The following is a 26631-nucleotide window of genomic DNA, read 5'->3' on the forward strand; positions in this document are numbered from 1 at the left end:
AATTTTTTTGAACACCTTGTGTCACAAATATGAGCACTACCAATGACATCCATGATATGCAACACTTGTGTCAATAATTATTTTACCTATCTAAAGAAATCAACAATAAGAGGCAGTACCCATCTAAGGATACACAATCTGTATAATGCAATTTTTTTAAACATAGGTTTTGATATCGTACCATATTGGAAGTCGACGCACAAATCTAAAAACATTACTTTTGAGTTTTTGAATTTTCCCATTCCAAGGTGATATAAAATAAATAATTAATTAGGTAAATTCATAGTTTTAATTCTAACTTGATTTATTTTATTTAACATTTAAGGCAAATGTGATTTCCAAACACAAGATAAGTTCCATATCTCTTTAATTACATAACTGAAAGCATTAAATTTATTTAGCAGTTATTATTTGGCAACAAAGTCACCGCTGGAATTGCCGCCTATTAGCAAGTAGAAGAGTTACCACGCTAAATTTTATAGCTGGAAGCCGGCTAAGGAGACCCTGCTTCCATTTCGGGTTGCCAATTTCCAGCATTTAAGTAGCAGTCTGTAGCGATACGCTATATTGTCTGTGGTACAACCGTGTTTTTTACACTTTTAGGTTAGTAGATCTCTAAAATCTGATAAATGATAGATCAAATTTATTGTATTTGAATCAGGTTTAGAAGGTTAGTCATATTTTGTCGGCCTATGTTATTGATGTATGGTTTGTTTCTGAAATTATTTACATTCCTGTATATTGGGCAACAAAGTGTGTACTGGGTATCCAGAAATCACGAGCAAAAAACTTTTAAGATTATTTAAGAAATATTGGTGTAAGATCTTTTGACATTACTATCTCAGTTTTTAAGTTAATGTTAGTAGTAGGTAATTCACTAAATATTACAAGGGAAATAACAAAATATAAATTCATTTATGTGTCAATGAGAATTTGAGGGAATAAGGTAAAAGTATTCAGTACACTTTTTTACAAATTTCTTATTTAGAGAGATGGGAGCGAATATCAATCAAAAATTAAAATCAATATCGTTCAAATCTAAAACAAATAAAATTTTCAAAATTAAATAGCTTCATCTGGAAGTCTCAACCATTTTAGAGAAGTAATACACATATTGTATGACTATACATTTCAATACCTAAAAAGAAGGCAAGAAATACAGGGTATTCAGTTACTAATAAGGCAAATAATATGTAGCAATACATTCTGTGATGAAAAATGAAGAGGTTGTTTATAAAAAATTTTGTTGGAAAATGCTGTTTCCAAGATACTGGGTACTGTTTAAAAAATTTAAACCATTTTTTAATTTCACATAGAGGTTACCAAAGTGGACCTCACTCATCATATACAATTTCATGTAAATACAAAAACTTTACTGTAGATGTCTTTTTATATAGAAACAAATGCTAGAACAAATAACTATATATTTAAAAATTTTAATGATTTTTAAATTAAATATGCATTATTCTAGATACAACAAATGGATATCAAATCTTTACTGCAGTATTTTGGAACATTCTAACTACTTAACACCATGTTTTTGCTTAATTTCCAGTTATATTGATTATGTTTTAACGATTTGAGGCACCTTATCTTACAAAATTTTATTGAACAAAAATAGAATATTTATTATATATCTTAACATAAGATGTGATAAAATTAGACAAACTAAGAAATGAAATTGAGAAATTATATGAAATTAAAAGTTCGAGTATACAATAATAATTTATACAGGGTGGTCCGAATTTTATGCAGGAAACTTCGAGGGTAGATAGATCTCTTTAAAATAATATGTGTTTGCCTTATAAACATAGGTCTGGAACGGCCCCGTTTTAGAGATACAGGGTGTTGAGGTTTTAAAAAAATTGATTTTATGTTTATATCGCACACTACCTCACAGGTGGTGTAGAAAGGAGTGTAAATAATTTTGTTAATGTGCTTACAAATTGCACTTACTGTTAAACATAAAAAAATATTCTTGTAATATNTGTTTATATCGCACACTACCTCACAGGTGGTGTAGAAAGGAGTGTAAATAATTTTGTTGATGTGCTTACAAATTGCACTTACTTTTAAACATAAAAAAACATTCTTGTAATATTATCGTTAGAAGTGTCTGCCACAAGGGGACTGTATTGGTATGAATAACTTGAGAACGGCGAATCTTAGTGAAAAAATTAAAGTCACTTTTTTTGCGTATTTTGTGCATTAAAATATAAATCAGTTACAATGACATATAAAAAATGCAGTGGCGTAGGTTTTTTTCTAAAAAAGGGGGTGACCCCTGTCCAGTTGTACACCACTGGTTGAACCTTTAGGGCTCATATTTTAGGGACTACAAGGCCTACTATAATACATTATCTGTACCAAATTTTATTGAGATCGGTTAATAGATTCCGGAGATATAAATAAAAAAACATTTTTTTTTGACAACTTCAACACCCTGTATCTCTAAAACGGTGCCGTTCCAGACATATGTTTATAAGTCAAACACATATTATTTTAAAGAGATCTATCTGCCCTCGAAGTTTCCTGCATAAAATTCGGACCACCCTGTATATCATATGAAGTTTGATGTAGGTAATGTTCTTAGGATTCGTGGATTCATTCCGGTTTCATTATGGCTGAATAAATTCATTGATAATATAATTAGGTGTAATCTTAAACTGAAATGTTAATTATAACTTTGATTGACCGATTCATTTTACCTCAACATTTTATATCTCCGCAGTAAGTTTAAATTTAGCTTAATATCTTTACAGTAAAGCAAAACAATAAAATATTCTACTTATAAACAAGACATGCGGATCTTATAGAGCCGTTTTTTAAAAAATTCTTAGTCCTTAGGTGTTTGTATAACTTCACTTCATACTATAAATATTTAATAACAGTAATAACAATTAGTATAATCTTTATCAAGTCTCTGTCCTTTTACGATAAACTTCTAAAATAAACTGTGGTGTTCTTACACTTATTCTTATTTTTTTTTACAAAAAACGGTTATTGAGAGCTGATATATAATACCATCTATATTTAATCGCATCATCTATATGACATTATTTAAATAAAATCTGGTAGAAGCATTTCAGTGAAAGTTTCCCAATTCTAGTTTGAAGACTACTGTGTTATTATACTCAGCGATAAGTCACTTTTAATTAATTAAGGCTTGCTCGAATGAAATAACTGCATGTTATGCAGCTTTCCCGTTAATTACAAAAATTGTATTCGCAGATAAGTAAATGCATTTCCAAATTATTAAACATATTATTCTAAGTGAACTTATCTATTATTATCAACCATCATCGGTCTACAAGCAATATTTCAGTCTGTTTGTCTCACACTTGTCAATTAATCACCAAATGCCTAATAATCACAACCAAGTTGCCATTCTACAGACTGTTTTTTTTTTTTGGAGGAGTATTAAATCACCTTTTTTATATTTTATTGACCGACATAAACAAACCTTTTTATTTGTTAAATAGTTCAAAATCACGGTCAACTGCGACATATTTTATTACTTTTTTGTTAAAATTAGATAGGTCCTATTAAGCACTTTTTTTAAAGAATATATTTTGAACAGACTCAGAAGCGTGTTTCAAATAATTAAGAAAGGTTTGTTATAGTCCGCTCTCTCTAAACGTGGCTCCAGGCGAGTCCGAATACTGAAATTCGATTTTAGTAAGTATTAACGTTTTTACGATAGTGTTTACATTAGTTTTTCAAGTGTCAAAAAGGGCTTACGTGTATAGCAACTCAGATTTATCGTTTTAATTTATGGTGAAACAAGCTACTGTGTTATGGTGAAGCAAGACAACATTTGTGTTAGTTCTTAGAAACCGTGTAACGTGGGCCCAAATGTGATTACACGTCGGTAGACAACACAGTTGTTGTAACATCAGGTATGTCAAATTATTTTATTAATTAAAATCACAAATTAATTTTATTGACTAATAATAACAATAGGAGCAAAATCAGTTGAATTTGCTGATATAAAATAGGTGTTATAAAGTTTTAATCATTTCTTGCCTTGGGAAAAAATTATTCCAATTTTTTGTCCATTGATTTTTTATTACACTTTGCTGCCGTGCCCGTCGCCGGCTGCATGCTTTGTCTTGCGTAAGGTCAGTTTTTACAATGGACCAGTTTCCAGTGTCATGCAGAAGAGTATTTTTAAATCATTTTCGAACTGACCTTTTTGATTTTTTTTTTCAAAATTGTATTTGTAAGAGTCCAGTGTACATTCAAAAAATTCTTCTTGCATAAGTTCTGAATCACCCTGTATATCGGTTATAGCTCGAAAGCTAATAATTTCTGTTTTGCAAAGTTTTATAGATATAAAGAGGAGTGGATTGCTCTAAGGATATCGATTAAGTCTCATAGCCTACTGCCTGCAAAAACCCGGTCGGATAATGAGGATATGCGGACTAACCTGGTCCTTTTCTATGAAGCCGATGAAAGCCGTTCGTTCGATCTCCACGGGCTGGCCCGCACGATCGTAGAGGGCGATGACGAAGTGGAAGAAATTCGACTTTCGCAGGTTGCTTGGCGGCTGCTTCTCGAAGTGAGCTCGACCCACTGTAGTCCTGAAAAAAAAAGTTGATAATAAGAAAGAATTAAGAAAGTATTACAGAAGGTTTTAAAATTAATTCTTGTCGCGGGAAGATTTCATTCAACTGTAAAATATGACAGTTCGAAAATGAAAATCACGCGCTTCAGAGCAATTATACAAATTTTATACTTTGTATAATCTCAGTATATAGACAATTGCACCAATATTTAAATGAATCATAAAGCGAAATCAATAAATTTTATTATTTGTTTTAAGTAGTAAAAGCATAATTAAAAAATCATTTTCCAGTAGTTTAGTTTTATCAAAAATTGCATCACAGTCTCTTTAAAGATAGTTTTTGATATAACTTGACACATGTTTGCATTACAAAGAAAACATTAATGATTAAAATTAATTGCAGTAACAACAACGTAGTTGGTGTCATTTTGTTAACAGATTCTATTTTTTAAGAAAATCCTTATCTGTTCGTAAATAGAAAAATAAATACCTTTTCTTTTCCCATATTGTTTGCCCAAGTTCATTAAAATTATGGTTAATTTTTTCATTGCCGTTGTTGCTCATATTGAATAGCTTCTTTGAACAAATTAATTTTACAGATTTTTTATTTGCTAATATTTTTATCGATTTCTGTTTATGTTACAAAAATTGCTTGGAGAGCAAGAGAATGTGGTCTTAACAGATTTTTCTAAGGCATTTGACCATCTACGGAATTCTACTGCATAAGCATAACAAATGTGGTCTTCTATGTCATCTCATTCATGTTTCTTTGATATGCTTCAAAACATAGGTTTCAGAGGTTTCTCATCGCATATCTCTCCAGTCATTTATGGTGTTTCTCAGGGATCAATACTGTGTCCATTGTTATTCAACATTTTCTTAAATAACCCTTTTAGCTGTTTCAACTTATATGCTGATGATATACAGGCTGTCTACTATAAGAGGACTACTCCTTTGTATCTCGCTTAATACACGATGCACGTAAAAAATCTTTATATGCTTTTTGTTGCATTTTTTGAGGCTTTGATGCTTGTAAAAACAAATTTTAGATCCGTGACCAACTTTGTGAGAAATCATAAAAAAACCGGAAAAGTACCGAAATTTTAGGGCCGACTAACTTTTTTATTTTAAGAGATAGAAAAAACTTATTTTAATAAAATTTCATGGAAAAATTGATATCTTTCACCTGGTGTAAACAAATTTTTGAAGTATCGTACAAAAAAAATTGTCATTGAAGCAGGTTGTGGATACAAAAAATTGCTTGTTTTTTCCTGTTTCATGCGATGCCTTTATCTTTTATATTTATTACATTTTTATTATTTTGATATCAAAAATGTAGATTAATGTATAGAACAGAATGTTTTAAACATGTCAACTACAAAAAAATCTATGAATATAATGTACTTTTTGTAATGTAAGCTAAGAATCTGTAATATCTGTCACCCATCAATTTACCATCACAGAAGTCCTATGATTTTGGTATCAAGAATTCTAACCCAAATGTTTACTAAAAACCTTTGTTTGAAGTAAATGTTCCTATTAAAAAATCCATTGTTAAAAAATTAGGCACATCTGACCAGAAAATTCTTCTGCATATAAAAAGATTTTCCCTCTTTCTTTCTTGTCACCACCTACAGAACCTTAATCTCCTAGGTTTATTTTTCCCCCTTAAGCTCAAGAGGTGCACTTTTTTCACCTTATAACATTTGAAATCATTTTTTCGTAATATCCTTCTGGCACTGTCCATCTCTAAATTGTAGTTTACTTCAATCTCTCACTATTTTACTCATTTTTCCTATTATAATTTAAAATTCTGTTAACAACAGCCGATTTTTATTAGCGAAGGTTCTCTACATTCCGCAAGTGCTTGAATATAATTGAAATTGCATTGATAGTACAATACAAACATATTACACTTCTCAATATGTGAAAATATCATTATTCAAAATTTTAGTTTTTCAAATCATTGTTAACTGTAACAATTTCCAAACCAACAGTAATGTATAAACTATAACAATGAACAATTTGTTAAATAATAGGCTTTTTTCGCGAGTGAATATTGGTGAATACGTCTGACTTGTAGTTACTGTTTCTATCTCTTTTAATCTTATTTCTAACCTTGTCTAACTTGAACAGATGGCGAAAATGTATATATTCACTATTCAGTGATATGTAGTATGTACTTTGACGACTTTGACATATGGGTTTTAACTTCTAACCAGTAACCATAATTTGTCATCATTTATTGCTTCCAGTAATCTAGTGTTGTGGGAATTGGTGTTATGTCACTATATAATATATGTATTTGCTTCAAATAAAACTGAAGGAATATATCAATGCTTTCTTTGGAATATTTTTAAGTGGCAAATTTAAAAAGCGTGAAAAGTATGTAGATTCTGACGTTGCAAGATATGCGAATATTCGACATAATCGTTATCGTAAGAGATAGGTTAGGTCGGTTTTTTATGTAATTCATACGAAAAAGACTTGAATTACAAATGATTCCACCAATATTATCTCTGGCCTAGGTCACAAAAAAAAAGAGGATAATCCTGAAGCAAAGTGGATTGCAAATATGTCCCATATAAAAAATTAATCTTCACCATCAAGTAAAATATTTGCTGTTTCAACGTCTATGTTTACTAAAACATCTATGCCTCTAAAGTTTAAATTTAAACTGGCCACTTCCACAACCATATCAGAATCCATCATTTCGCTGAACGATTTTTATACTCATTCAAACAAAATGTCAAAAAGAAAAAGGTTAAGTTACCAGCTGACAATACTAGTTGAATATACCAACAGAATATTCAGCTGAAGGGTGAAGAGTTCAGTCATTTGATCTAAACTTGTGACGTCACATAGTAGTTTAAATGACTGACTATTCTCGCAAAAACGTAATATTCACTCATACTACACATACTACAACATACGACTTCACTCGCGAAAAAAAGCCTAATGACGTTGCTGGGATAACACATTTGTTTTCATAGCGTCTACATTTAACGTATTTGTCTGTGCAAGAACAATGTTGAAGGCTCTAAAGTAAAAAACCAATATTATAATAATGTGTGTATTTTGCTTAAAGGAAGTGCATTATATTTATTAAATATTTTATAGTTGACACGTGTCTACAATTTCTAAATTATAAAAAATGTAATTAATATAAAAGATATAGGCAACATGTAGAATATTGAAAGAGGAAAAAACAAGCAATTTTTTTGTAGCCACAGCCTGCTTGGATGACAATTATTTTTCTGATAATACAAATAAACCAGATTTTATTAAGGATTCAGTTAAATCTCGAGGTTGGAATATTGCTATTTTATTTGGATATCAAAAAAAAAAACGAAGTAAGAGCCTATTTTTTTAGTGTTCGTGCCTATTGTGCCTATTTGTTTAGTGTGTGTAGTAGTGTTTAGTGTAGTGTTTAGTAAGTGTTCTTGCCTGCTTTTTTTTTCTTTATATTTGTAAGGTTTGCTCTTGCGTGCTATCCCATTGAGCAGGTGGAATTTTTTAAAGGAACCATATCATACGATATTTCGAGTTATTTTTTACAAATCGCTTTCATCATTAACATATCCTGTTTGAAATTCTTTTCCTTCTTCACCCAAACTGACAATTAAGCGTACGTCCTATCCTATATACGCTCCCATTGACTAGAGTCATGAATAAAGCCGCCCCACAAAAACGCGAACTCCAATTATCGCAGCCGGATTCGCGGGCCTGTATATTTAAACGTCCGCGCGATTTTTCATACCGACAAAAACCCGAACGACCCGTTTTTTTCTGATGTAAAATTAATAGGAACAAACGTAGCCCGGCGTTTACCACCTTCATTAACGCGAAGGCATAAATTATCGCGTCCGCATAACTCACTGGGCCCGGGGCAGACGGTGGGGCGGCGCGCGCCACCCCACGGCGCCGCTGCCCGCCGTCGAACATCGCCATTGATCCGGGACCCGGAACCATGTGGACATCGGTAGAATTCCACTTATCACAAAGAAATGAAGTAAAAAAAAACGGAGATATAGAAAAATAATGGCGTAGACCAACGAAAAGTCAAAAAATAGGCAAAACGTATCGTGAAAATAAAAAAATTGTGTATTTCCTTCGTCAGAATCTAAATATTTTTCACAAAACTGTTGAAAAATCATAGAATTAAACAATCATATGAAAATTTTTAATTTTTCTCGGATATCAGGTTTTGAATGAAACTTATACTCAAGATGTAAACTAAAAAATTTCAGTCAAATTTACTCAATTTTACTCAATAATGTATCAATTTCTCTCCACAACCGATTGAGTGGAATTTTCACTCTATTAGTACGAGTAAAACTAAAATTTTATTAATGAAACAATTGCACCAGAAGTCAGTGAAATCTGAGTTTCTGCTATCAAGTGAGTGACTTTTTACTCTATTCTGAGTATGTAAAACTATTTAAAAGTTGACTTTGTTCTTTGTTGAGTTAACTATTATTGAGTAATTTTGTACTATGAAAATTCCCTCTCCCCCACACGAGCCGCCGCTACTTCAATTTCATTGTGTTTTGCAACACTTTATATACTCTTTAAATTTTAATTTAAATATCATTGTATTAAAGTCATAAAATGTAGCCACAGTGGTTTCTACACAGCTCTGTTTTAGAAACAAAATATTTTAGGTCTCCATTACAGGAGTTGGTCGGAAGAATAGATTGGCCATAACCTATATTGTACTTTACAAATATGTATGTAAATATAATTTAACTATCCGTTTATTTAACTAAATATTAATCGAAACTCAATACATTATTGTTTAATTATTATAATCAAACCACTGCATTTAAACATAATTTTCACCAAATAATCAGATTAACGGACATTTGTCCAGCACTACACGCCATACACCACGCCATAAGATGACCTAATGAAAATATACAAAGACAACCATAGAGTGGGGTGGGGTTACTCCTATTTAGCTACAAGTGTACCAAATACGAGTTTATTTACAGAATTTATTTACGTATATTTGAGTGAAAGTACTCAGTTTTAGTTCAAATATTATCAAAAATGAGTAAAATTATACTCCATATTATGTATATTTGTTACGATATCAATTGAAACCTGTGAATCTTAAAGCACAGAACCGTCTGCACTTCTCTTGAAATTTCCTCCTATGCTTTAGCCACGATCTGTCTCGTAATTTATACTCGAATAGCCATTGGACGAGTCCGGTATTGGTAGACCAGTCCGCCTGATGTAGAATCGACGGCGGCGCGCTGGTCGTCAAAGCAAACCTGTATTGGTCCACTAGGTCGTAAATAATTTTTAGCATGGTATTCTATAATTAGTTTGGCTTTGCCGGAGCAGTGGAGAGCAATGTTTGGCGTAATATTTATTGTTGGTATAATACGTATTATTAATTATATTATTATTAGTTAATTTGTTCATATTGTAACCAGTAAAGGGTAATAGTTATTAAAATAGTTATAGTTATTAAAATAAATATTACATATAATTATCTGATAATGTAGCATGGCTTTCTATAGACCGTTTGAAATGGAAGGTTACGAAATAACCCGGGAAAATCCCCAAATAGTCGAGCCGGTTTTTCTCGAAAACGTCGAAACAAACTCAGAGTTTAAAAACAAAGATTTACACGTACAAAGTCAACGTATTATTTTAAATACATATGAATGTTTGAAAAGAGAAAATAGTGAACATTTGAACATGTGATAAAGAAATTAGGAAACGGATTAGCGAATTAACTAAGATATCCAAAACGACTTCTGCATAATGCAACGGTCATATTAGAATAATTTTTTATTAAACATTCCATAAATATCTGTATACTTTATGAAGTTGGCTATACTCAACAGTTTTATTCAATCTCACCCCGACTAAAACAGTTTCATTTACTGTCGAATGACTTTTAATCTCTTTCTGAATTGATGGAGATATGAAATTTCGACAAGCCAATAAAACTATCGCTTTCCCCACCCCTCACCTGCTTACTTCCGCCAATGCGAAACCCAAGCGTTGTTTTATTAAGCCATAAAAGTATTTTATAAACGTCCTGGGCACTCAAAGTGTATTCAATATCTGGATGCATTCCCATTTTGTCGAATGCCGAATGGAGTGGCAAGTAGAGCGAGGGGTGGGGTGCGGGGATCCAGGTAGAAGCAATAGAGCTATATCGGCCATAGATTACATTATCGATAGGTTGGTATAGGGTGTTTCGAACGAACGAGGAAATATCCTGGTATGTTATTGTCAAATACAAATTGAAGCTATTGATTACTTCTGCAATTTCATTTTACATTTTATACCATATTCTTCAGTGTCCGTAGACAATTTTCTTAGAATCTTTTTTGGTAGTATTTAGGTTTGCAGCTAAATTGTCACTTTCAATATACAAACTCAATAAAAACCAGATTATCTTCTTATTAACACTTCAATGTAAGCAATACTGGTGGCAAAATTTACCATATTTTAAATTAAATTAAATATAAAATAATGAGAGAACCCTTAAGGATTTTTTTATCATAAGAATTCCTCCAAAACAGGTAGATACATATAAATTTTCCTTCAATGTTTAACTACAAAAAATGTTAGTAGTACACTGAAGAATTAAAATATATGGTCGCTCGATACCAACATTTTTCGAACGAATCATTAATAAAAAAATACTGGGTAAGTATTGCATACGGCCCAGAAATCTTGGACGAGATTTATATCAATTGCAATCAGAAATATTGGACAGACCATCAATCCCTAAAACCTAAGACGAAAAAAGGAGGAATATCAGGCAACACCTATGCACTCAACGATATTGATGGAAAAGATAAGTTATGTCCGAAGAAAACGCAATATTTCTGTAGTCTATAACATTTAAAACAAATTCCAGAAGATTTTTGATCATCCCTTTCCAATATGATCTACTAGAGCAACTGACTCAAAGGTCAGTGTACTTGTAACAAATATACATTGAACAAACAGAGAGAAAATTGTTATGAAGTTTGAGGAATATAAATATTATCTGCTACATAGGATAGGCAGGTAATGGAACTCAATAGAACTAAACAATACCAAAACTACGGAAAAGAGAAGACTCTTCAAAGAAGCAATAGAAATCTAAAAATCAAAACATTTTTCGACCCAGAACTACTTGGAATTTGAAAACGAGTCATATGTAGGTATAAATAAAAGAACTGGAATATTACAGACCATTGATTGAAATCATGTACCTCAGGATTATTCTCTAATTGCAAGAAGTTTAAAGCGACGACGAGGAATCAATCAATTCGAGAAATACCATGGAAATCTGGGCACCAGTTAAATTATTTTAATTCGAATTTTTTACTTTTCTCGACAAAATTGTTTGCAGAACATTTTCTTTCTAACTGAATCTGTTTGAACCTGTTAAAAAGGAACCACATACAGTGCCGCAGTCTATGGTCTTACCATATAAAGGGACATCCATTTTTAGTATACTAGATCTTGATGTGAATTGTAGGTACCATCTTTACTCAAAATATAATTATTTGTGCATCTATTCCTTACGACATTTGTTAAATCGAAACATTAGTAAAAATATAAGTGTTTATGTTCTTAGTGCAAAACTACTAAAGCTCTAGTGGTCAATTCAACATATTGGTTAGTTACGCGGATACACAACAAATAATCAAATATATTCTTAGAAACCAAATAATTTATAATAAGAATGGGCCTACTGTGAGGATACAAAAAATTTAAATAAAATTTGGGACACGTGGTGTTAAATGGGATGAGGTAAGCTCCATTTTCAATCGAAAGTATTATCTTTGGGATTTAACAGAAACGACTAATGACGTCATCAATTATATTTTTTCCAGAAACACCCAATTTTTTTTCCTGTTAGAAAGCTCTCTTTTTTCTAATAAACTTTTATTAGAGAAATTTTTCTGTATTGCTTCCTGTTTAAAAGTTATAAGCAGTATCGAGTTTGAGACACCTTGTACGTTAATGACACTACGTCTGCATTTGCATCTCGAGTGTCACCCTGTATACGGCGCGGGGACCAGGTAAAGGCAATAGAGCAACACGGGCTATAGATTACATTATCGACAGACCCGTACGTGAGTCGGTATATCGGGAGCGGCGGCGAAACTGCCATGCAACCGACGCGCTATCGCTGGCTTCAAGCCTTTAGCGGAGCATTTGACAAAGTAAATTAGGATTGCCGCTATGCACACGATTAATTGCTGCAAACTGCATATCATCGACGGTTTTTGTTTCCGGAAGCCGTTTGCCGGGAGCAATTTGTCTGTGGAAACGACGATCGTTTAAAATAAGGATGTTGTCCGTTCCGAGGAATAAATCAAGAATTAGAAGTCTGGATTTGTCCCTTTCTTTCCATTTAGTCGAGAAAATAAAGCACTGAACCCCCGAAATTTTTCGATCAAGTCATATTAAAATGTTTTTCCTCGTTTGTTTTGGACCTCGAAAACCATTTCAGGCATTATTAACCGAGTTATGAATTTTTTCCAAGTGACCTTAAAAAATGCATTTTTCCGGATGCATTTTGCACTGCATACATAATAATACAAAGTTGCTACATTTTTTCCACATAATTTTAGAAAACGAATGCAAGAACCCCATCTTGATACGACTTGATCGAAAAATTTTGGATTTCGGCTCTTTTTGTGCTTTATTTCCTCGACTAATTAAGTATACCTTCAACTCTTTAGTTTAAATAGTGTTCTGTATTATTTTTTGATTTAGTAAATCTTTAAATTTATTTAAGTTTCTTTCCTTTCCACTTTGGAAAAATATGAATACTTGAAAAAAAATGGAATGTATATACCTAACCTTGACTCATCAGTGGTCATTCTACCCATAGACAAAATAGACTGAACTGTAGTGGCAAGCCGGTGAATCCAACCGTCAGCCAATCCTCGGCCCTGCCAGCCTCGCGCTCTCAGTCTCTGTTAGACATTCGCTGTGTCAACATTGTTACTATTTTATTAAATATATTGTTTTCCTTTGTGCAATCATGGGACAGTGTATCGTTGACGATTGTAGTAGCAGATCTGATCGCAATAGTAATGAAATTTCATTCTTTAGGTAAGTAATAATATAAAAATATTTTATAACATTTCGACGGCGTCGCGCAGCATTCTCTATCTCACATGCACTTATTTCCAGTGTTGGCTTCATGTTTTTTAGTGCCCACGTTATTAACTGATGTAAATATACAAGCTCTTATTATCAACCGGCTATTTACAATTAGTTTTTTGTCACAATTGGTGTTTATTTTCATGATGGCTATTAAATATAATTGTAAATATTGAACCCTCAACCTATAATTTCAATAATAAACATACGTTAATTTTAAATTACATTGTATTATTTACCCATTTTCTTGTGTTACAATGTTGTGTTTCATGTGTTAGAACTTATTAGAGCTATTTGCCAAAAATATGTAGATGTAAGAATAAATCACGAAACAAAAATATTTAACTCTCTAAAAGTTACAAAACGACATGTACTAAATAAAGTTACAATAATTAAAGGCCAATAAAAATTTTAAAGTAATATTAGAATTTTATTTTTTATCCAAATTTTAAAAATCTTAATAATAGCTTTAGCAATTTTAATGTTTATATTCGTATATTAAAAATATATGCCATTACATTTTGCATTAGTTAAACTAATTTTATCATTATGTTTCAGGAAAATGACAATTTAAGAAATAGAAAAAATAATATATTTTTTTAATAACTCCTATAAAAACAATACACTCAAGCTACAGAAAAATAAGTGTGTATCATGTATTAAAAAACTTTTTGAATGTAATCTTATTTAAAAAATATGAATAAGAACTTGTGAGGACTGTATGTGAAAAGTATATCGATGTGATAATAAATCATGAAGTTAAAATATTTAATTCAGTGAAATCTACTAAAAGACAAATATTAAATAAATTAGTATTACTTAATGGACAATAAATATATTCAAATTATTTTGTAGGTTTATTTAATATAAGCAAGACAAATTATATTATTGTCTGAATTACAACCTTGAAAAATAACTATTTGTCATAAGTAAAAAAATATTGCCTTAATCCGAACCTGCTCAAAGTATGCGCGCTCAGATTACTTCACACACTCCACTTCCCCGCAATTTGGCTTCATCGGTTCCCGTGCTTTGGGATAGGAAACGTACACTCTAGGTGCTCTGTGATTGTACCCTTTATTTTGCATCTAAAAATGTTCTTTTTCGCTGACTAGTCTAGGACAAGCAGTTGTTGGAGAGTCGCGATTAGATCAAACCGCCAGATAGTCGCATATATTTTAATTCGACTGATTCACTAGGAGGCGCATTTGTAATGCCCGCCGCACTCGATAATCACCCGATTTCATGGAGATAAGGTCCCGCAATTACGCGGGTATCAAAGAACGCGGACAATTAATATTATTTGAAGGAGTGTCGCCACTACCAGCTAATTTCCTAATGGCGCTTCCATGTCGCCTCCTCGAAAATAACTAAATATTAATTTGTTATTACGGATTCGATCTGGCGGGGGATCATTTAATTATCTTAGTCATCAGTCATAACGTGTTTTCGTACCATCCATTATTCAGAAGCGTGCGGTTCAACGACGAGTGCAAAAAATATAATTAGATGTCACGTCAGTTATATCTTTTCCTAAGTAAAAATTACAGTGGATCCGCCACTAATAAATACAGAAATCAAGGAGTTGGTAATGAAACATCTAGCTTGTTATTTTTTGGAAACCAAATTATTCGATGATGATGACGTTTTAACATTGCCTTGGAATTTTCACTTATAATCTCCCTAGTGCTTGAAAAATTTCCGGACATTAATTCAAGGACGTGGGGGATTCGGTAAGAAAATTTTACAACCAAAATTTATTAAAAATTTGACATGTTTCATTTTGAAACTTATTTCGCCAAAAGAAAGTTGGCTTGACAGGTAGACATTGTTTTGTGGTGGACATATTTTTTTCTTCTTAAACGTCACATAATTTAATCGCATTTCACGCGTTTTTTAAATTAAAAAATGGCTCGTTTTGGAAATTAAAATTCGAAAACATAAAAGCAGAAGTGGCAAATTTAACTCCCCAAAATACGAAGAAGTCGAAATTAAGCGTATATGGAGGCAGTTTCTAGTTTTTTGTGCGGAAAGATCCTACAATATCGATGACTGCGTTGCCATCAATTTTTGAAAATTATGCGTTTATCATGAAAAAGAAAAATTCTGATGATTACAAAAAATCTGTCGTTAAGGTAAATTACGTACTTTTAGATTATTTGTCAAAAAAAAGCAAAATTGCAAAAAATATTGAACCACTAAAAATATTTTCTTGTTTTGTTTTAGGTTATGTGGAGCTCTACCGCAAAACAACTTTAAACTTTTTTTTGAAAAATGTCAGATTAATTGTCATGCCCTAAGACTTTCATTTTCATAAGTACGGGGATACCTAAACTTTGAAAAAAAAATGTTTCAATCTTTAGTAAAACAAAATGATTATTAATAAAACATTAAAAACAACAGGTTCCTTTCACTTTAGTAATAAATGAGACATTTAATTTTTGAATTCAAATATTTACCTTTGCAATGCAATTCACTTAGTATTACTAAAATAGAAGGAAAGTAAGTTTTTGTAGAAAAGCGATATCTAATGGCAGTTTATCAAATATTCTTATTAAAACTTAAAAAACACATTCCTTTCACATTAGTAATAAAAAAGGCATTTAATTTTTGAATTTAAATATTTATCTTTGCAATACAATTCACTTAGTATTACTAAAATAGAAGGAAAGTAAGTTTTTGTGGAAAACCGATGTCTATGGCAATATATCAATGATTCTTAAGAAATCATAACTGCAATCAAGTAGGCTTAGGCTTGTGATGTCAAAATCGTCTTCGCTATATGTCACGTTGACAGTCATTTTCTCTAGCTTCTAATTGTTTACAACTAAATCATGGCAGTAAACAACCAAAAAAACTAATTTAAAACCTTATGGTATATGTAATTCTTGCACCAAAATAGGGGACATTCTTATGTCTCATAAAAATTTATTTGCCATATTCACTGAAAAAAGCTGAAATCAGTCCGCATCAAGAAAACCTTTTCGCAACTATTCAAAAGATTTTGGAGGAAGATATCCCATCTTTTTACGTAAAACCAGGGCTCAGCAGAACAAAATTTCATCAAATTATTACATATATTTTATGAAACACAGACATCTGATGGAAATGAAAAATAAAGGTAATAATTATGCTCCTCGTTACTCTCCGTTGCGAAGAGAAGAGTTCCAGCCAGAATTTCAAAAACATTTAGCGTTAATAGAAGAAATATCGGAACAAATAATTGGTATGATAGCTGTCAAGAAAGAAGTCGTTTCATCAAGAAATTGGAAAAGTGTAATGCACCAAATCTGCTGTCAAATAACTTCATGAATTTATTTATCAAGTTCTCGACGAATTAGAGCATGTTCTAATTTTCGTCAATTTCTTCGTGAAGTTCGGAAGTACCAACCCAACGGATTTCCAGCCAATGAGGTTATCTTATTGGAATATGTAAATAATTGTGTGGTGTCGTGCTAGTTTTGCATTGTTTTTACTGATTTGTTACTTACAAAAACTAATATTTATATGATAGGTGTCAGAACGGTACCGCTGTTGTATCACTACAATGATGAGTGGAAAGGTAACATTTTTGAAAGTTATTTGCTTTTTTGATTCATTGGTAGAACTGATTCATACGTCAAAAAACTTGACAAAGTCTGTAGCAGTGTAAAACCACACTGTTTACCAATAAATTCGTGAATTAATTCATGAAGAACTTCGTCAATTTATTCATCAATAAATTGTCAATGTAAAACAGCTATGAGAAATGCAACGATATTGAAGGTTTGTAACGAACCAACTGTTTACTCCATTGTTTAATTACTAACAGTAAGTATATTTTTCATCAAACTTACTTAATATTTGTTATATACTGACCCATAGACTACCCCCTGTGATACCCTGTGTTAGAGTATTTGCCTAATACAACAACTGGGTAGAGTGAGGATTCGGTTTTTAACTACGCGAGAGAGCGGTTGGATATTTTCGATGAAGACCTGGTGGATTTTATAATATCGGGTATAATATCGGTCATCCAGTTAAATTATGTAAATTTTCGGGTTGGTTATTGAATTAGAGACCATTACTTTGATTGCTTTGTTTTTAGTTGATCTCGTGGCTGAGTGCTATCGCGTGTTTAGAGGATGGAACAGTATCGTTTCCATCCTAAATATATTTTGTTAGTGCAATCAGAGTCTGTCCTGTGATTGTGTTGCAGAGTTTGAGGATCTCACTACTGCTTCCGCTGGAGCTACTGCAAAATTTTTTTCACGCTTAAGAATTGGGAACTGACCTGTGTTCAGACAGATGCAGACGATAATGCAAAGTTCACTGTAAAAAAATCGACGTGAGTGAAAGCAATAAAGATTCAGAGTGTACATTTTCACTCAATATTGGACATTTTGATCATTTTACTCATTTGTGATTATCTTTAAATTAAAACTGAGTACTTTCACTCAGATATTGGTACTCCTTAAATAAATTCTTCACGTAAACTCGTATTTGGTGCACTTGTACCTAAATCAGAGAAAATGTCCTCATTACTGAGTGAGTTTAAATATACATATATTAATTTCGAGTAGGTAATTTGAATGGCGCCGTGAAGATGGCACCACTTACATATTGCTTCTGTAATCTCGACAACAATTGATAGGGGCCCCCGTTAGATGCTCCAGAATAGCGTGATCGCCAGGAGAACAGGCTTTAACCGGCGGCTGCGGGTCTCAGACAGGACAGAAGGAGGCCCCCGCGAAGTGAATAATTTCAACACTGTATATTCTAATTAATCATTTATGAGTGATTTTTTTTGCACTCAAGATTTAGTTAATTAAAAACCAAGTTTGAGTAAAAAATGACTCAATAAAAGTTAAATTTAAATCATATTAGAAAAAAGTCAACTCTAAATTAGTTTTATATACTCAGAATAGAGTCAAATGGTACTCAATTGATACTTAGTAGTAACTCGGAATTGAATAAAACTCACTCATTTTTTATGCAATAGTTTCACTCAGTTGTACTCATACTAATAGAGTGAAAATTTCGTTCAATAGGATGTGGATAGAAATTGGTACATTATTGAGTAAAATTGAGTGAAATTTGAGTGAAATTTTTTTACTGGGTAGGAAATTTCTTTAGTTGTTCACATATCTTGTTTGTAATAATACAATTTGATTTATCTTTTTATCAGTATTTTGTATCCAGCCAAAATACGCAATTTTGTACCATTTTTAAAGCCTATCGTTACCTTTTTTTACAATTTTTGTGGGTACCTCACCATTTTAGAACTTTCAGTATAATACGTTATATCCTATAGAGCTATCTTGTAAATTCGAGTCACGGTTAATTTTTTTGCACATCTTTTTAAAATCTAGCCACACTCTCAACTCTGATTTCTGTCAAATTTTTTAGTAACAAACGGATTTTGCAAATTTTGGTGATTTTTATTTGTAACAATAATAACAAATAATTGTTTAATTGCATTGTTAACTTTAAAAGCAGAATTTGCTCTTTCATTTCTGTCTGCCAATATGGTTTTGTAAAAGTACATCATGCTGTCAAAACTTTTCCTTCGCGTAATCAGCTCGTGCTTTTACAATTTTTTTTTTTCATGAATTTTAATTGTAATTTTAATAGTAGAATTGTTTATTGAGCTGAAGATTCATTTAGTCACCTACAAAATGATATTTTGTCTACCAAATTTTATTCTTATTTTATTTTGCAAACTTTCTTCAATAGTTTGTATACAGGGTGATACTTTCCCCCCTTTTCCTGATTTAACTTTTAATCATTACCTAGTATAGTTAGTTAGTTATATTGATAGTTTTGATCATTGTATTTTTATCATTCTATCTTTCCCTTTTGTATGCTTATTGTGATCTGGTCACTGATTATTTTCATGTATTGTTAGTGTAACCAGATCACTTTTTTATTATACTTGCCAAATTTCTCTAGAGGACTTGATTATCTATTATTATTAAAACGCCTGGCGCCTAGCTAGTGACATAACAATTAAGGTCCATTCTTACTGGAAAAGATCAACCCTTCAACGCTGAGTTAGCTGGACATAGTTTTCTTCCACATAGAACTGCCAATTGTTTCAAAAACCTTCGTTGAACATTTTCTAGAATATTTAGATGAATGTCTAATTGGGACACGTACCTAGTATATAGGTTTATTACAGCAAAATGTATCTAGAAAAATACTTTTTTAAGTGTTTTTATTTTGAGTTTCTTTAATTCCTCTTTCTAATTATCACATCTCCAGTTTGTACCATTGGAATACGTTTTTCTGCCCCTTAAATGTAAAGTTTTAAATTGAAAAACTGACATATGCGAACAAATCGTCGACTGGTAACGCTAACTCCACCACATTTTCGCAATCAAGCTGACCGTGGTAGGAAAAAAGTGTTTATTAGCAAACGGCCGCCCCCCACGAAACAAACAGCTCATTTCGCGTGATATGGGGTTGTTTCTGGCATAAATCACGGCAGATATTCCATTGTGGGCAACAGTATTTCAATATAATCGCCCCGAAATCGCCCCATATTGGCGGCCGTTAGTCCGTTCTCGTTATGTGCGGCGGTCAATTGACTGGATGAAATAAATGGGCGAAAAAGTGACGGGACCGCCGAGGATATCTGATTGGTAAATACCATAATAGCGGCCCACTGAGGATTTAATGGTGTCGCGGTAGTCTTCGATGGTTATAAGAAACAAAATTGACAAAATTAGATTTTAAGTATTTTCGTGAACATCTAGAAAACAGATTAATACCAAAACATTATCCAGATGTAGAAGAAAAACATTTGGATCCTCTGGATGCAAAATCACTAATAACAACTGAAACAAAATGCAAAACGAAACAAACTGAAACTCGAAACACAACAAGGAGAAGAATATTTAGACCGCTGATTTACATCAATTGCTCGAAGTGTCTTCTATTTTGATAAATACACAAACGGATTCGGTTTTTAAAAGACTGTTCAACATTGGTCAGCATGTCCGGCGTAATTTCTTGAAATGCTACTGTATTGCGCTGTCACATATCTTCTGCGGTAGTTGGTGGTGTAACGTAAACTTTGCTTTTTATAAATCCCCATAAAAAGAAGTCGCAACTTGTCAAATCTGGACACCTTGAAGGCCAACACACTGGCCCCCCACGCCCAATCTATCTGTTGGGAAAAATTTCGTGTAAAAACTGACTAACCGCAGCGGTATTGTGAGGTGGATGTTGCATCCACATTCTTCGAAGTGTAGCTAAAGTAATGTCGCCTACCAAATCTTCTAGAGTATTTGTTAAAAAGTTTAAATAAACTGCTCCTGTTAGATGCTGGTCAAAAAAGAATGGTCCAATGACATAGGTTCCCAAAATTGATCCCCACACGTTCAAAGACCATGGTGATTGGTTATAAGTTGTCCGGAATTGGTGAGGATTTACTGTGTCATAATAATGGCAATTATGACTATTAACGAAACCATTTTTATGAAAAGTAGCCTCATCGGAGAAAATGACCCATTTAAAAAAATCATCATCTTGATTTAACATCTCAAGTGCCCACTGACAAAACTGTCTCCGCTGAAAGTCTACTTTTAGTAACTCTTGGTGTAATTGGATGCGATAAGGATGTGCTGTGTTGTGCTTTTGTAAAATCCTATTTATCGACGTTGTACTAATACAATGCAAGGCCTTCTTGACGCTATTACATAGCTATTTTTTCGGACTATAGAAAATAACCTGATTTTTCTGGAAAACTGTTAGAGATAAGTATGGACAACTTTATATCAGTCGAAAGAGCATTCAATTTTGCATTCACTCATTACAATTAATATGGGTCATTCCATTTGAAAATAAAAAAATTTTCAACTCGTAAGATTATTAAATGTAGATCTTAGTATTTCCGAGTCTGAATAACGTATACGTTTTGCTCACAGATGATAATATAGAGTAATTTATGCCAAAAAGAAATGTGAAAACTGCAGGTTTCTAACTCTTACGGTTTAGACACTGTCTAGCCTAATTTAGAGACCGGAAATCGTGTTTTTTTTTCAAAAACTACTTATTACCTCGAAAACGGTAAGTTTTAAACACTATGTACATTTAACTCTTCCTAATATTAACCAATGAATTCAAGAACGCAATAATATACAGGGTGTTCCATTTAAAATAACAAAGTTATTTGGAACACCCTGTAAAGCTAAATACATTTTCTTTACATAGCCCACATGATTCCAGACAACTTTTATTAAAACCATTTTTTTTATAAATTTGACAGTTACAGAGTTACAGAAGAAGCCCTCTTAGGTGGAACACCCTGTATGTGACTGTTATTTAGAGGAATTTTTAAAATCTCAGAACACTTATTCAAAGCAATTTTTTTCGAGGAACTTCAGTTTATATTTAGATTTTCATTGAGATGTTTCGGTTGCGTGAAATTATTATCAACTTTCTTTTTCCTTATGGGCGCCATACTGAATTTTAAGTTGAACAAATAGAGCATTTTTTTGGCTTTTCAGTGATATAGTATGAGTAAGAAAAAATTTCAAAAACAACCTCAATCAATATTTTAATATTTTTAATAAATCCGGCAACATCGCATAATTTTTCGAAACTGTTATAGAATGGGCCCAAACTTTTATAATGTTCTGTTGACTTTGGAACAAATATGTAAATATTAACCGTCTCTTTTATATCCAACTACTAAGAACTATGACAATTTGTAATTAATTTTAGATATTTCCAATAAAACCTTTCCTTGTAACTGGAAGAGTAATTATCTCGAAAATGTTTCCCCCAACACCTTAATACTTTTAACTTTTCTTTTACTTTCACAAGAAGTAACATAAAATAAAATATATAAAACTATTTACGATATAATGTTCAGTTATGACATTAGTAAATAGGCCAGAGAAAATAGCAAACTTAATAATCAGAATAAGATATCTCTATTACAACGCAGTATCCAGGAATCTACAGCTACTAAACATGTTCCAGTAGATGCCCTAGTAATTATTTTGACCATTGCGGGACAATGAAGGCTGTTAGTAATGTCAATATAACCCTTCTGCACATGGGATGCTGATGCCTAGGAATAATAATCCTAAATTGTATTATCTAGGAGTATATTGGATTAGTCGCCCATGTTGTGACTAGTTTTATTATGAGCTGTGCGTTTATTAGTTTATTAGAGTTTCGTATATGATTTGTTTTCAAAAAATTAAATAGGAAAATTGCCGTTTATAGAATTCTATAAGGAAATTCTCCCAAAATGGTTGAAAAATGCCTTCAGGAAAATGTTACATGCGATATATGATTCAGATTCAGGTTCTAATATAAGCCAATGGAAACATCAGCAATTTAAATAGTAGAATTACTATGTAAGATGAATTACTGGGACGTACGGGTACTTAGAGGGATATCAAAGGAGTTACTAAAGATTTCCAATAATTTGAGGAGGATTACGTTCAGCTAGGGACGTTAATAGAAAAAAATGGGGAACTTACGTTTGATCTGATACGGTTCCTTGCATCCAAGACCTCGCCGTCGTTAGGGGTTCCTCTTTGAGGCTGGGACCCCGCGGCTGGTGGTGATGGTGCAGTCCGGTTGCATCCTGATGGTGGTGCAACCCAAACATGAGACCAGGTCCAGCAACTCTCGACGTACCCGTACCTAAAGATATAAATACCTTGTTAGTTGAAGATTGCAAAATATTTTTTGATATACAGACTGACCCATTTCAAATGGAATACCTTTTGAAAAAATGTATTTGTTGACGGATTTACTTCTTTCTTTTTTGAAGGATAGAGCCTAAAATACTATTATTATTATCATATAACATATGAATGCATTTTCAGTTAGTTATCAGACTAGTTTTTGTTTATTTATTTTTTTGTTCGATGTCAATTTTTTTATTTAAAATCTGACTACGGCACTGGATTCTGCATGTGGTTTGTACTAAATTTTTTGAAGAAATATTCATTGCTCTAACCAAAAAAGTTCGTTAAATCAGTCCATAAATGTATTTTTCACGATTGTATTTCCATTTGAAAAGAGTCACAGTGAATTTGTACAGAAAATGATTATATTTTCATTTGATTTGATTTGATTTAGTTTCAATCACAAAGCAACAAAACATAGAGATCACTACTTGTATTATGTATTAAATTATAACTAAATCCTACATACATGATAAATCCTAATATGTAAATAATTGTGTCTCTATTTGAAATTAGTTTTCTCCAAATATCTAATGAATCTTTATGTACAATAACACATTATACAAATATTTTGTTGTAATTTATATATTTGTTTTCTATTGTTCAATTCATTTTTTTATATCAAATATCTCATTAAATAAATGTAGATAATTTACTGAATAGCTCAATCAATAATTAAATAACCTGACAAATAAACAAGAAGTTTTTTGGTGCCTGCTTGTTGGTATAAAATTTAAATAAAAAATATTGAAATCAGTTAAAAGACTAATAAAAAAGGTACAATTCGTTATTGTTTAAGCGCTTCCTGACTTTTGAATAAGTTGTAAGCTATTTCTTGAAAATAAATTTTTAATACTTTTAATTATCCCCGATAATTATCACAATTGCTATTTTTAAACTGAAACATGATGCATACTAGAATTAATATAAATCAGATTACCTATTGCTTTCTTTACAAAATTTAGGTATTAATTTAAATGATGTACTCTAAGAAAAATATTGTAATTTTAAAAAACTATAACCTCTATTATATTTTTATAATACGTGACAATAAAGTACTTGTGGTTATAATACGAGGTTCCTAAAACCAGTTATATAGATAGTGTGAAAATATTTTGAAAAAAATTGTTAAGAAAATTCACACAACTTTGATATACATGATACATTGTGTCAAACTTTCGTGAAATATTGTTTGACAATTTGAGAAAATCTGAACTTTCTTCATAATAATTTCGCAACTGTGTTAGTAAAAACAATCTCAATGTAAGTTAACGATTATTTTTACACACTTTGTAACTGCATCTCTGTGTATATTGGATTTATATTAAATTTCGTGATAATGTGTTTCCCTTGAGTGCCTAAGTATAAAGGAATACGCAGTAAAATCGGAAAACGGAGTAAAATAAGTTAGATTTTTACCGTGCAACATATATGGAGTTATATTAGGTACTAATATATCCATATTTTTGTAATTATATTAATTTATAACAATATCATTTTATAAAACTTGTTGTATAGGTATATTTTGATATTACACTGTAAATAAATCGGTCTGAGTGAAAGCTGAGTGAATCTATTGACTGAAATTATTGAGTATATTTTCAGTCAATATTGGGCATTTTGATAATTTTACATGTTTTTGATAATATTTAAACTAAAAACTGATAGTTGTTGCTACTCGTACCTACTAATAGAGGAAAATTTCACTCAATCCGGCGGACAAAATTTGACACATTATTGAAATTGAGTGAAAATAAATACAATTTTTCTTACAGTGTATAGCAATGAAATATTGTGACAAGAAAATAGAGCAATGGCCTTTTCAAATATCTGTTGTAATCAAAGCTATCAGAATTTTCAGTATTTATAATAATTGAACAATACATATACGAAATCCTTAGAGTTATTTTTCAAATAAATTAATAGCTACCTAAAAGGTACTTATTATATCATCTTTTTTACTTTCAAATTTTCAGGAGAAATATGAAAATCTAAATATCTGAATTGTATTTAAAACCTGATCTATAAGTATCTGCTTGTAATTGCAATAATTATCAAAGTAAATTAATTTAATTTAATTAATTTTTCATGTAAAAGTTGTTTAATATTCTTCAATTTATTTTCCAATGCATGTTCTACAAATAAAGTTTAAAATAAAATTATAAACAGACGAAAGATGTACCTTCAAATAATAACACTTATTCTTTATATGAGAGTCAAAACTATTATGTAAATTATACGAAATGGATTTTCTCTTTGCATATTGTCGAAAATTATTTATTCCTAGTAGCTTTAGTTTTTCTTCTCATTAATTGGGCATGTGTCACGACTTATAAAATTTATCAATAAATTATAAGTTGCACTGAAAAGATGATCAAGGTTTGTTTTTATGAAACTAACCAAAAATCTCACACAAAAAGCAAACAACTAAAGAATTAGCATCGCTACTAAGTGGTGCATATTTTTATACGAACCACTGTATAACAATATAACAATTTTTGTCAAATATAATATATTTTTTTGTTTCGGAAAATTATAGTTTTATCCATTATTTTGTATGCAAAACATTACACTAATTTAAAAAGTGGTTTTCGAAAAAAAAATTAAACAAAAGTCCTTGCTTTTGATGAGTCAAATGTGCTATTAAAACCTTGATATTTATTGCTAGAACATCCTGTAACTTAAAGAAATTGTACACCTTCAACATTATTTTATAATGTTTCAGTGTAAAAGCATTTTAGACTTACAGATCAAAATAATAATGCATTTCATTATTTTTAGTAACATTATTTTGTTAAAGTTGGTTAGTACGTATTGACAAAGGTTTATTTAATTATTTTTAAATATTTTTGTCTTTCCGTCTTAAAAGCCTTTAGAGAAGAACCGTATTTATATTTTAAGTTCACGAAATTAATAGGTATTTAAAATATGTACACTCAAACAAATGTAACATTCTTACATATATCATTTTGCAGCATATCTGGGCGCAAAGTTATAACGCTTATGAATATGAAATGTTCATACAACTATCTAAATATATTTGAGAAGTAATTAATTTTTTTATAGAGAAACACATTTATTTTTTTCTCAAATACATATATCCGACAGTGATTATCTTATATTATTTTTTATCAAATTTTTGGGTATCTACATGTCTTACAATGTAGCAAAATTATTTGATAAAAGTTAAATTTGCTATTTCATTGAGTATTTTTTAATTATAATTAAGTGAAT

At 31.4% G+C, this 26631-nt stretch overlaps 1 protein-coding gene across 1 annotated transcript in view; it reads right to left on the minus strand.

Moving 5' to 3' along the window:
- The window catches only part of LOC108905704 (transcription factor collier), a 204941-nt gene extending 181626 nt beyond the window's left edge, over nt 1–23315 (minus strand). The window contains exons 1-3 of the mRNA XM_018708688.1: nt 23185–23315; nt 17575–17577; nt 4430–4583 (exon numbers count right to left, since the gene is read on the minus strand). Coding sequence (XP_018564204.1) covers nt 4430–4583; nt 17575–17577; nt 23185–23315 — 288 coding nt within the window. The remainder of the gene's footprint in view (nt 1–4429; nt 4584–17574; nt 17578–23184) is intronic.
- Nucleotides 23316–26631: the final 3316 nt, after the last annotated feature.

Source organism: Anoplophora glabripennis, unplaced genomic scaffold (assembly GCF_000390285.2).
Source record: "Anoplophora glabripennis isolate ALB-LARVAE unplaced genomic scaffold, Agla_2.0 scaffold31, whole genome shotgun sequence".
Lineage (NCBI taxonomy): Eukaryota > Metazoa > Arthropoda > Insecta > Coleoptera > Cerambycidae > Anoplophora > Anoplophora glabripennis.